Source organism: Carassius auratus, chromosome 7 (genome assembly GCF_003368295.1).
Source record: "Carassius auratus strain Wakin chromosome 7, ASM336829v1, whole genome shotgun sequence".
Taxonomy (NCBI): Eukaryota; Metazoa; Chordata; class Actinopteri; order Cypriniformes; family Cyprinidae; genus Carassius; species Carassius auratus.
The window spans coordinates 27410582-27424166 of NC_039249.1; the positions used below are offsets into that span (position 1 = coordinate 27410582).

The following is a 13585-nucleotide window of genomic DNA, read 5'->3' on the forward strand; positions in this document are numbered from 1 at the left end:
CCAAACTGAAGAGCATGGCAGGGAGGATCTGGTATTCAGTCTGCAGCAAACGTTATCCACATTGGAGACCACTCAGAAAAGAAATGGATACAGTTCAGCGCTCTTTATATTGCTATAGCTTGCTTCTGTACAGTTACAGACCTGAACAGCAGATTAATCTTTAATAATATAGGCAGATATTTGTGTTGTAAAGCAGTCTTGCCGTTTATAGTTCAAATTCTTAGATATGCTCGATCACATGCACACTTGTAGTTCCCAGACAGAGACTGTAGCTTCAACAGTTCTTTGAAGAGTTTGAATCACTGAGAGTAAGCCCTTTCAAGTCTCTAAATGGGTAAACCTCGCAAAACCTGTCAAGAACACACTCTAGCGCAAGGAAAATGAAGTATAATATAAGACCATTGAGATTTTCTGGCATTACATTCTTGATGATCATTAATTACAGGTGTATTGCCTGGTCAATTTAGAACAAAACAACAGCATATTGTGTATATACAGTTATATGAGAATAAAGGGAAAAAATTATATAAAAATAATAATACAAAAATAAATTAGGTGCATTATTCTAATGAATAGTATATGAGAATTTAAGAAAAATGCCAAACAAAGAAAAAAATCTGTGTGCATTTAGGGTAATGACAATTTGCAAGAAACGCAAACAATTAATATCAGGTGTATTAGGGTAATAAGAATATAGAAAAAAAAAACCCTGAGGTGTATTAGGGTAATGAGAATTGAGGAAATGTAAAAAAAAAAAAAAACCCTGAGGTGCATTAGGGTAATGAGAATTGAGGAGAAATGCCAAAAAAAAGAATGCCTAACCCAAAAAAAAAAAATCCTGAGGTGAATAGGGTAATTAGAATTGAGAATAAATGGCAAAGAAAAAAAACTGAGGTGCATTAGGGTAATGAGAATTGAGGAAAAAAGCCCCCCCAAAAAATAACCCAAAACTGAGGTGAATAGGGTAATGAGAATTGAGGGGGAAAAATGGAAAAGAAAAAAAAACTGAGGTGCATTAGGGTAATGAGAATTGAGGAAAAAAGCCCCCCCAAAAAATAACCCAAAACTGAGGTGAATAGGGTAATGAGAATTGAGGGGGAAAAATGGAAAAGAAAAAAAAACTGAGGTGCATTAGGGTAATGAGAATCGAGGAAAAAAGCCCCCCCCCCCCCCCCCCAAAAAAAATGAAAAATGCTAAAAAATAAAAATAAAAAACCTGAGGAGCATTACGTTAATGAGAATATGCTAATAAAAAAAAAAAAGTAAAATAAAAAAAAACATGGTACCATTTTTTTTTTTTTTTTTACATGTTCTTGGACAGGTTCCGTGAGATTCACCCCAAATGTATACTGAAAGATGCAGCTATAACTTTCAGCCGAACGTTTAAGTCCTTTGCAAAGCTAAATTCAGCATCTCTGGAGATGTGCGTCAACAATCACTGTCACTAATGGAGAGAAGGCAGCGGCAGTGGCACACTGGGAATGAAAGACTGATTAAATGAGAGAGAGAGAGAGAGAGATTAAATGTTTAAAAGGGAGAAAAACAGTTACAGTGCCATTTCCTTCACATTCGTCAATGAACAGCACATGTAGGTCATTTTATAAAACTGGCTTTCTCTTCACCATCACAAGCTGCTGTTAAACTCATCGCCCTCCGTCAAACACAAGCAAACGTTAGTCTCTAGGCTGACCAAGCTCCTTCATGACTGATCTTGAAACAGAAGTGAGAACTGTAGTAGTCACTTATGGTCGTGTGTTCGTCAGGATCTGAGGAGTCAGGTTTAACCGCTGAGAGGATCTTCACGATAGTGGATAGCGTAGCGCAGCTTCTCCAGCATCACATCGAGGGAAGAGTACTGCGGCAGCTTGACCATGAACATGCAGGTCTCCACGCGAACGTAACGCAGATCTGCTGAACCTGGAACAGATGGAAACACCAAGAGTCAATAGCTTCAGAACAATTCAACTTTATTTAAATACTCTACACCAATAGTGTTTTTAAGAAAAGATGTTTTAGAACAGTTTTTCTATTGCGGTGTCCAACACTAAATAAATCTCTTGCACTGCACGGTAACTGCACTGATGGCACAGTTCAAATGTAAGTTTATTTGTTAATTTCTGACTCTGATCAAGTCAACGATGAATGTGTGACCCTCACCCACTGCCCCATCAGGCGGGGCGATCTTCATGGGGTAGGGGGGCACGTGAGCCGTGTCGGGGCCGCCGTCTTTACAGGGGCAGGTGAAGGGGATTCGCTCCTGGTTGCAGGCGAACTTGATGAACTTGCTGAGCTCCTCCTGCGTGAACATCTCGAGCGCGGCCCAGAAGAACTCAATGTGCTGGTCCGTCTCCATCAGTCCCACCTGATACATGGTGTGAGCCTGGGTCGACGGGATCAGGAGGACAGGTTCGGTTAGGGAACAAGCTCTGTTGTCAATTTGGTAAGCAAATGTGTAAAAAGTGGCATAATGTAAATTAAATGGAATTTAAATGCATTACAGTTTCAATAAACATTAAGTGCAATTAGCTCTAGAACTTTACAGTTCTTTGGACCCACTTAGTTAGGGCTCAAAGGGAGAGTCCACCCATTTGCTGTTAATTTACTCCCCCTCTGTCCATTCAAAGTTTAGCTGACTTTTCTTCTTTTTCTAGGTGAATTGGTCTTTGGGGAAATTCATAAAAAAAGTCATTTCCAGTCTGAGTGACTGTCAGTCATCTGAAAGTGAGTTTTGATTGAGCAACTTGTAGATGTGTGCTGTTGTACACACAAACTGTTTCAGATGCTTCTTTGTTTTTCAGTCAACATTTAAAGTGAATCAAAACCTCACATCAAAGTTAAACAAATCCCTTTTTGTCTTAGGACAACTTTCTTGATGCATTTCAAATGTTGACTGTAATTCACTAAAAATAACCATAAAAAATGGTTTGCAAATGTACGCTCTAAATTGTTTGTTCATTATTACTCAGTTTCTTGCACAGACCAGTCATTTCACTTCATAAGACCACATTGTTAATAATACCACAGGTATTTATTTTGTGTTGCCTGTATCTGTTTTTTTGGCTCTCACAGGGATATTAACTGCTGACTTTTATTTTTTGAACAATCCCCAAGGATCACGTTTTCAGCTAAAAACCTGCCGTACTGTTCAACTGCAGATAAAAGTCTCCTATGTCTCAAATGGCCTCAGGGAGAGTAAATTAACAGAAAAAAAACTGTGGAAAGCAGCCCTTTATATGCACTTTTGTTTCACTAGGGACCACAGGTAAGTCAACAAAGATGAAGGCAAGCGTTAACGTCTCAATGCTGGAAGTGAAGTTACAGGAAAGTGAGTTGAGCGGTTGACTGTCAGACCTTGAGGAACTCCAGGTTGACGTGCGGCAGGCCGCAGGTGCGCAGCTCCAGCTCAGCGGGGCTCAGTAAGGTCAGGAGCTGCAGGGGTATGATGGAGCCCAGCCCGGCGCGGACCGCCGACATACACTCCACATTCTGCAGCTCCCGCAGACGCAGATCTCGCACCACTCGCACATACACCTCCTTATTCTCCCAGCTGAACAAACACACACACAACTACATGCATTAGAGATCAACTAACAATCTAATAACATTCAAGAAGCACTCAGCATTTCACCATATTGCAATAAGCACAGTACATGCATTTTTGAGTCTAATATAAAGTAAAACAGGTCCCACTTTATATTAGGTCGCCTTAACTACTATGTACTTACATAAAAAAATAAGTACAATGTACTTATTGTGTTCATATTGTATTGTAAAACACTCTTGCTGCTATTGAGGTGGGATGGGGTAAGGTTAGGGAGAGGGTTGGAGGTATGGGTAAGTTTAAGGGTGGGTTGAGGTGTAAAGTATGGGTCAACAGTGTAATTATCAATGTAATTACAGAAATTAAATACAGATGTAATTACATGTAGTTTTTTTTAAAATATAAGTACAATGTAAAAACATGTATGTACACAATAAGTACATTGTACTACATTATTAATTAAAATGTAAGTACATAGTAGTTAAGCCATTTAATATAAAGTGGGTCCGTAAAACGTAAGCTGCATGAAAGGGATAAGTGTTCATGTTTTATACTATGGAAGTCGATGGCTACCGTCAGAAGTTTGGTTACAATCTTTAAAATATGGCAGTGGTTATTTGCACTAGGAGCAAATTGCATATGGCAATGTGCTATTTACACCATGTAAAAATATCAGGATTTTCAGCTATTTATACTAATAATTTTAAATATTGGCAAATATGTGACCTCGGAGCACAAAACCAGTCCTAAGGGTCAATTCTTCAAAATTGAGATATAAACATCATCTGTAAGCTGAGTAAATAACCTTGATGTTTGGTTTGTTATGATAGGATAATATTTGTTTAAGATACAACTAAATAAAAAAATACAGAGAAAATCATCTTTAAACTTGCTCAAATGAAGTTCTTAGCAATACATATTACTAATCAGAATTAGGAGTAGGAGATTTACAAATGCGATCTTTACTTAAAGGGGGAGGGGTGAAATGCTCGTTTTCACTCAATATCCTGTTAATCTTGAGTACCTATAGAGTAGTACTGCATCCTTCATAACTCCAAAAAGCCTTTAGTTTTATTATATTCATAAGAGAAAGATAGTCTGTACCGATTTTTTCCGGAAAAACACGAGCGGCTGGAGGCGTGACGTGTGGGCGGAGCTAAAGAATCACGAGCGCCAGTTGGCTTTTGCGTTGAGAGCGTTTGGAAGCTTGAGGACAAAACCAACCAAAAACAAACCATTGCTAACAGTCAGATTCAGCGTATATTTATGATCCAGAGGCTGAAATTTAACAAGAGCAGCAGCAACAACAGCGGCTCTATGTGGTATGTACTGAAACTGTATATTTGCTTAGCGGTTTTGGAAAATTATTATGTTCCACTGTCGTTTTTTTTTTTAAATTTTTTTTTTAAGCTGTACATGTGGAAAGTGCAGTTTGATGACAACATCGCATGTTGTTTACTTGATGTGCTCACGCGCCGATAGCTAAGTTAACAACATAGAGATATTTGAAGCAGTTTTACTCACCGCCTGCGGTTCCAACACACGATCGTGACCCTTTTTCGTTGGGACTGCATTATCCTTAAGAAATAAACGATGTGCAAATCCAGCGTCAAACTGGGCCTTGTTTGTAAAACAAGCATCTTCGAAATGCAGGGAACAAACACAAACACTTGCACAACTCCGTTGATGCTCTGTAAAAATAAACTCCATCCACTGGTCCCTTAATGCTGTTTTTCTTTTGGTAATCTGTGCAGGGTTGTCTTGCCCTGGCAACCAAAAACACACTCCTTTTGTGACTTTTGGCGACGCTCTCGCTCTGATCAGTGAAGTCTGTTGTGCTCTCAGTGCTCTGCTATACGGGAGCGCGCTCTTCCGGGAGAAGTGCCTCAGGACCCATATAAGGAAATTCCGCTCCATCTAACGTCACACAGACCCATACTCGAAAAAAACTTTCCGAAACTTGTGACAAACCGGAAGGAGTATTTTTGGAACAGAAATACTCCTTCAAACGTACAACTTAATTTTTGAAACTTTGTCCATGTTTAGCATGGGAATCCAACTCTTTAACAGTGTAAAAAACTCAGTATGCATGAAATAGCATTTCACCCCCCCCTAATGATTTTTATCATAAAAGAAAGAGATAATTGTAAAACAGGATACTGTCACGGAGACGAACCCCGTGATTCCCGCTACTGGCCAGCAGAGGGCTCCATCTCCTGAATATTGACTCTCACACTCACTTATACTGATTCACACTACACTACCCATCATCCCCGTGCCTCGGACTCTGATCATCACACAGGTGCAGCTCATTGGCACGGGTATATAAGCTGCACAACTCCTTCAGTCTAACGCGAAGTCTTGTTTTGCTCCGGCTGACATTTCCAAGCGTTATTTCTCGTGTTTGATTTCCTGTTTACCAGTTCTGTTTGTCTACCGTCTCTTGAACCATTGCTGCCCGCCTCTTGACCTTGGATTGTTTATTGGACTCTGAATATTGCCTGCTACCCCGATCTTTTGCCTGTGTTTGACGATGATTCTGGTTATCTCTACTATTGTGTTTGCTGGTACTGATCCCTGCCTGTACGACCACGAGTTATTCAATAAAGCCTGCAAAATGGATTCCCCGTCTAGTGATGATTTGTTACAGATACAATAATAACATGCTGAGTGTAAATGTTAATTTTAATTCAAATTATTAAATGGATGCCACTTTATTGGGACAATGAAGCTGTCCCTAGACCTACCCAATATTTTATTTTCAACTTTTTGATTATTTACTATATTTTTATTGATGATAAATGCCTTTCTGATATGCAATGAGATTTGAAAAAGTATGTTCTTTTACAGCCATCTTTTTCAAGTCGATGTTTCCTACCTGACGGCGATGTCACTTCCTCCGTGGCACAGCTCCACTTCCTCTCCAGTTACGGTGATGTAGGTGAATGTGCAGCAGGGACGGCTCGGTGTGTCCGGGCTCTCACCCATGTGGTTCTGGGACGAGACTTCAGCACACAACGCCTCCAGCTCCGCCTCATCGGCCAGCTGTGAACATACGAGAACAAGACAACAGGTTCAGGACCAAAGCAGGAAGTGAATACACTTGTGAAAGAGAAGTACACCAGCATCCTTTTAGAAAGCAGCATGAACCCAATCAATGCTTTCTGACACTTAATCACATTGCATTGCAAATGTATAATAGTTAAACTTACGTTAAAATGCAATTAGTTGAATTTGTGAGTGTTTTATGAGCTTCTTAAGGAAGTACATTTTTATACACAATTTCATAATTTATGGTTCACTAATTAAAAAATAAACAATTTATGGTAAACTAAAGGTTACATTTTATTTTAAGATGTCCTTGTTACAGTGTAATTACACATTTAAGTACTGATTAGTAATATTAACTACATGTATTTTCTATATAATTAGGGTTACTTGTATGTAATTATACATAATTTATTATTATTATAATAGTAAGAACAAGTTACAAGGACACTTTAAAATAAAGTGTTTCCAAACTAAAATATACTTTAATGCATTTCTGTTAAAACTTGAATATCATACATTTAAATGAATTAGTAATTACACATTTATCATGAAGCTGCGATTAAGTACATTTAGAGTATTTTAACTTTATAATTTTACCAGTAGCTTATTATTTTATAACAGATTTTAATCAAGTACTTGATTTACTATGTTAGTCGAAGTTCAATTAAGTGTACTTCTTGAAAGCATTTTATTTTGCTTTAAAAGATTATTAAAATAATGATATAAAATGTAAATTAAACTTGACTATTACAAAGGTAACTCTTTAAAAGTGTACTTAAGTGTTCAGAAACAGTCATGAAAGTGTCTCTCTGTAAGTCACTTAAGTGGCCTTTTATTTCATTAATATATTATCTGCGGCAGAGCTATTTTATTATCATTGAACTAATAAAAACAATACTGCTATTTGGATCAGTATTTATATTTTCCATTTTCCTTTTATTTTTTGTTATAATTTTTGCTATAATTTTAGTAAGTTTGTTGGGTGTTTTTCATCTTTGGTATTTGAATTTTTAGTATTTTTATTTGTCTAAATAGTTTTTTTTAATTAATTTTTATTAATTAAAATGTATTTATATTAATTGTAATAATTAAAATTTTAGTTATTTTAAGTACATAAAGTGAAAATTTGAAATGTTGGCTTATTTCAATTACCATTTATTTAATTTCAAGTAACTAAAATGTTTTTTTATTATATTTATTATTTTAGTTTCAGTTTACTAAAAGAACTTCGCTCTAAAAGAACTCCGCTCTAAAAGAACAAGAACCCCACTCTAAAAGAACCCCAATCTAAAAGAACCACGCTCTAAAAGAACTAGAACCCCGATCTAAAGCCCCTTTCACACTGCCATTCCGGCAAATGCAGGGGTAAAGTGTTCCTGTAATTGTTCCCTGGTCGCTAGATTTTGCACTTTCACACTGCCAGTGATGACCCGGTATATGTGCGTGCTTTCACACACAACCCTTGAAGATCCTGTAAGGACACGTGACATCAGCGCGTGGCGTGTAATGTACAAGTTGACAACGCTAGGCACGTTATACTTTCACTGAAGCAAGCAAACGATCTCGGCGTCAGCGCGGAAAGTGAGGAACTAACTGATCTCTGCTTCATTACTGTTTGCACATATGTTTTCGTCGCGAATGTTGATCTTCCTTCAAAATAGCCGCTAAAAGAGTCGCGCGATAACGCGTGTCATCACTTCGATACGGAATTAGATCTGGCTTTTGTTCACACAGCGCTCGTTCCGGATCGATTACCGCAATGTTACTAGGTCCCCGACCCGGGTTCAATTCGGTAATCAATTCCGGGAAGTGGTTGCTTTCACACAGAAGGCGACCAGGCAATGTTACGGGAATATTGCGGGTCCGACGTGCAGTGTGAAAGGGGCTTAAAAGAACCCTGCTCTAAAAGAACCCCGCTCTAAAAGAACAAGAACCCGATCTAAAAGAACCCCGCTCTAAAAGAACAAGAACCCCGATCTAAAAGAACAAGAACCCTGCTCTAAAAGAACAAGAACCCGCTCTAAAAGAACTCCGATCTAAAAGAACTCTGCTCTAAAAGAACAAGAACCCTGCTCTAAAAGAACAAGAACCCGCTCTAAAAGAACTCCGATCTAAAAGAACTCTGCTCTAAAAGAACAAGAACCCTGCTCTAAAAGAACAAGAACCCGCTCTAAAAGAACTCCGATCTAAAAGAACTCTGCTCTAAAAGAACAAGAACCCTGCTCTAAAAGAACAAGAACCCTGCTCTAAAAGAACAAGAACCCCGATCTAAAAGAACAAAAACCCTGCTCTAAAAGAACCCCGATCTAAAAGAACAAGAACCCCGATCTAAAAGAACAAGAACCCCGATCTAAAAGAACAAGAACCCTGCTCTAAAAGAACAAGAACCCGCTCTAAAAGAACTCCGATCTAAAAGAACTCTGCTCTAAAAGAACAAGAACCCTGCTCTAAAAGAACAAGAACCCGCTCTAAAAGAACTCCGATCTAAAAGAACTCTGCTCTAAAAGAACAAGAACCCTGCTCTAAAAGAACAAGAACCCGCTCTAAAAGAACTCCGATCTAAAAGAACTCTGCTCTAAAAGAACAAGAACCCTGCTCTAAAAGAACAAGAACCCTGCTCTAAAAGAACAAGAACCCCGATCTAAAAGAACAAAAACCCTGCTCTAAAAGAACCCCGATCTAAAAGAACAAGAACCCCGATCTAAAAGAACAAGAACCCTGCTCTAAAAGAACAAGAACCCGCTCTAAAAGAACTCCGATCTAAAAGAACTCTGCTCTAAAAGAACAAGAACCCTGCTCTAAAAGAACAAGAACCCGCTCTAAAAGAACTCCGATCTAAAAGAACTCTGCTCTAAAAGAACAAGAACCCTGCTCTAAAAGAACAAGAACCCGCTCTAAAAGAACTCCGATCTAAAAGAACTCTGCTCTAAAAGAACAAGAACCCTGCTCTAAAAGAACAAGAACCCGCTCTAAAAGAACTCCGATCTAAAAGAACTCTGCTCTAAAAGAACAAGAACCCTGCTCTAAAAGAACAAGAACCCGCTCTAAAAGAACTCCGATCTAAAAGAACTCTGCTCTAAAAGAACAAGAACCCTGCTCTAAAAGAACAAGAACCCGCTCTAAAAGAACTCCGATCTAAAAGAACTCTGCTCTAAAAGAACAAGAACCCTGCTCTAAAAGAACAAGAACCCGCTCTAAAAGAACTCCGATCTAAAAGAACTCTGCTCTAAAAGAACAAGAACCCTGCTCTAAAAGAACAAGAACCCTGCTCTAAAAGAACAAGAACCCCGATCTAAAAGAACAAAAACCCTGCTCTAAAAGAACCCCGATCTAAAAGAACAAGAACCCCGATCTAAAAGAACTCCGCTCTAAAAGAACCCCGATCTAAAAGAACCCCGATCTCCAGTACAGTTTATGTATATACAATTTAAAGTACTCAACAAGAGCACATTCAATACAATTAAGTGCATTTCTTTTCACAAAAGTATTAAAGGGATCTGCAGAATTGAAGATCCTGGGATGAGAAGAGCAATGTGACGTGTCCCTCCAAAGACAGAAAATAATCACATTTAGCTTTAGGATAACAGAGGCCATTTATTCTATAATATTAATGAATGTTTACATTCTCAAACTTCTTGATGTAGTTGTATGTGAGCAGGTCGGCTTCTCTAAAGTCAGACTCTGGGTCGAGTGCTTCCCCGACCAAACCCTTCCAGAAGGATCCGAGCAGATCCAGAGGCAGAGGCACATCCGCCCGGATGGCAATCCCCAGCAGCTGGCCGAAGAAGTTCAGCAGCTGCTCTTCTGCGTAAGTGATGGGGCACGGAGTCAGAATGAACTTCCCCTGCAACACACACACACACACACACACACACACGAGTCAAGCTGAGAGCATGTGCAATCATCCTGTAGCTCTTGAAGGAAGGAGGAAATCCAGCAGATCAAACATGCAGGTGCACCTTATTGCGATTAGCAGCAGCGCTGGGACACGGGAGGAGAAGAGAGAGCGCCGAACTCTGCAGCTCCTTACACACTTGCCACAAGAAATGCCTGAATGAGCCGCCTGAGAAACATGACAAGCAAGAAGCATGTAAACCGGACTCAGATTATTGTTATTATTAACTAAAACCATTCAAAGTATAAAAGAAATAATACAAATGTCAAAAGCAGATAAACTTAATAAAACTTAAAACCGAATTTCAGATTAAAACTGGCCAATATGAAAAAATGCTACCCAAATAATACTGAGCAGGGTGGAAATATAGTTGCTTTATTGCTTCGTACACTATGAACAAACAAATAGAAAATATAACTATACAATTCATTATTTTATAATTTAATGATAGCCTTTTTTGCGAGAAAATAAAATCATGAAATAAAATTGATTCCTTAATTTTTAACGATCTGTGACCGCATCAAACTTGAAAAGGAAAGTTTATACTACATAAAATAAAAAGGTTGAAAACAGTTAAGTTAGTGCTGCTGCTATTAGTTACCTGTCAAATAGTATTGTTATAATTAAATAATAAAACTAACTGACAAATGAAAGTGAAAATATGAAAATATTGAATGACTTCAATGAAAATTAGAAATTGATGTACTGAATAACAGAAATAAAATATGTTTAAGTACTAAAATGACTAAAAATAAAAAATAAAATAAATCCAAATACATACTAGATTTTTTTGTATATTACAGTATATTTTAGTAAATGTAGAATATAATATATATTAAATACTTTAAAAAAAAAGCTAAAAAAACAAACAAAAATAACACTTTTTTTGTCAATTTAAACCAAAATTACTAAAACATGCTAATTTATCTTCTTTTTTTTTTCTTCTTTTTTTTACATTTTGTCCACAACCAGCATTATTGTTATTGTATTTGTTATTTGTACTGTAACTATATTAAAAATATATATATTTTTTGTTAATGGAAATGAAGCTGAAATAAAATATCAGAACAACAAAAGCTATGAATGCTGCCCTGCCATCAAACTGAAATCAAATAATTTTAAGTTAACTAAAGCTAAAATAAATAAACCACATAACAAAATGACTAAAACAAACTAAAATGAAAACTGAAACCATGTATAGAAATAGAAAGGCTCAAAATGTGATCTAATGCGATTTAATTAAGAGTAGAATTGGAAAGCTGTGAGTCCCACAGAAGGAAGCTCTGTGATGTCTGGTGTTCACTGACTGGTGCCGTGGACCTCCTCCCCGGTGAAGCGGATGTTAAACGCGTAGGTGGGGTCTCCTCCGCTGGCGATCCGCACACACAGCTGAGACGAGGGGACGCAGGACAGCTGACGTGCCGCCTGGCAGAAGTACGTGTCCTCTGCTGCACGCATCTCACCTGCGGGACACAGATCGCAGTGAACACAAACCATGGTTTCTGGGTTTACATGCTATTTTCTTTTCCATCTAGCCTCTGAACGATGCATATTAAAGTAGTGTTAATAAGAGAAGCTCTGCTGTGTGTACGGAGGTAAACACTGTACTGCTGTTGATCATGAGCGCCACCTGCTGTCAGAGAGTGACTCTGCGTCTCGTTCAGAGATGCTGCTCTCTCCTTCACATGTGTTTATTTATAGTTTCACAAAAATAGTGAAGTCAAACCATTCTGTTTTTGCTTCAGATTTGGAAATGACACACTCTGATTTAGATTAAAAACTGCTCATGTTGCATGTACGCTGCATCTTTGTCTGGATCGTGATTAAAATGCGGTGGTTGCCTCTCATTTAAAATGGAAAGAGCAAAGACAAAGCCTTGTTTTGTTTATATGAAGATATATTTATATGAAGATATATATATATATATATATATATATATATTTTTTTTTTTTTTTTTTTTTGTGTGTGTAACTTATTTGATTTAAGGTTTGTTTTAAAATTGAAATGTTTAAATTTCACAAAGAAACATGCAGTAATAGCCAAGTGAAAGGACACATTTTTAATTTCATTTTGTTAAAAATAATCATGAGAAAATATAATCGTGAATCGAATGTTTTTTTTTTTTTTCGATCGTGAATTGTTAAGTTTTTATTTACAAGTAAATATCGAAGTGACTTTTTCAAATATCACTTTGAATAAAGAACAAATCTGAATATGATGCAAATCTGCAAAAATTAAGTGGTTAATAACAAAAATATCCTTTATGTATTTAATCCCATTTTATTAACCAATAGAATTACCAAAAATATAAAAAAATAAATAAATAAACAAGCCACCCCAGATTTGAAAATAACTCAAAAGGTAACAGAACGCATTCCTTTCCATAAAACGTAACTAAGTAATGTAATGATTTCTTTAATTACAAAATAAATGTAACTGTTATCAGCTACAGTAACTGAATTTTTTTTTTAAATAAATTACAGTTTCTTTTGAAAATGATAACTATTATAATATTTATTCACACACATCCATATGTATGTGTGAATTCAGGATATGACACGTGTTTATTCGATAATGGATATATGTTAGGAGAGCTCCGGCCGAAAATGAAGTGGATTTGCGCATCTTCTCAGTTAACAACGGCTCTGTGTAGTAACAGCTGCTCTATGTGAAATCACGCACCTGATGGAATTAACCGCTGATTAGAGAACCGGCTTTACTGACGAGATGCGCATAATGATCGGCCGATCGTGATCGGAGCACCCTTAGTATATGTATATGCTTTATTTTGCTGTTGCAAGATGAACTATTCAAAGACTTGACTTCAAAAACAGTATCCTAGCTATTAAATTATTATTCTTTGTAATGATTTTAAATCTACATTTAACGTCAGAATGTCCCTGTAAAGTTAACCCTGCATGGTTTAGATGTGATGAACAGTTTCAGAACTTTATCCATTTGAAAAAAGAAACAAAATGTAATCAGTTACATTACTTGAATAAAGTAACTGAAATAGTTACACTACTTGTTACACTTTAAACAGGGTGACTTCTAATCTGTAACCAAAGTATCCTTCCCAACGCTGGTCACTTTCTAAG

The 13585-nt window shown here is 37.2% G+C and overlaps 1 protein-coding gene across 3 annotated transcripts in view; it reads right to left on the bottom strand.

Annotated features, from left to right (window-relative positions):
* Window positions 1–1202: 1202 nt before the first annotated feature.
* The window catches only part of LOC113106387 (probable E3 ubiquitin-protein ligase HECTD4), an 85728-nt gene continuing 73345 nt past the window's right edge, over window positions 1203–13585 (bottom strand). For 2 of the 3 annotated variants that reach the window (XM_026268260.1, XM_026268261.1), the window contains exons 70-76: window positions 11795–11950; window positions 10552–10655; window positions 10215–10436; window positions 6420–6586; window positions 3352–3547; window positions 2158–2380; window positions 1781–1917 (exon numbers count right to left, since the gene is read on the bottom strand). In XM_026268260.1, the coding sequence (XP_026124045.1) occupies window positions 1781–1917; window positions 2158–2380; window positions 3352–3547; window positions 6420–6586; window positions 10215–10436; window positions 10552–10655; window positions 11795–11950 (1205 nt within the window). Of the gene's footprint in view, window positions 1918–2157; window positions 2381–3351; window positions 3548–6419; window positions 6587–10214; window positions 10437–10551; window positions 10656–11794; window positions 11951–13585 lie in introns of all 3 variants that reach the window. The other variant, XM_026268259.1, reaches the window with a different exon arrangement.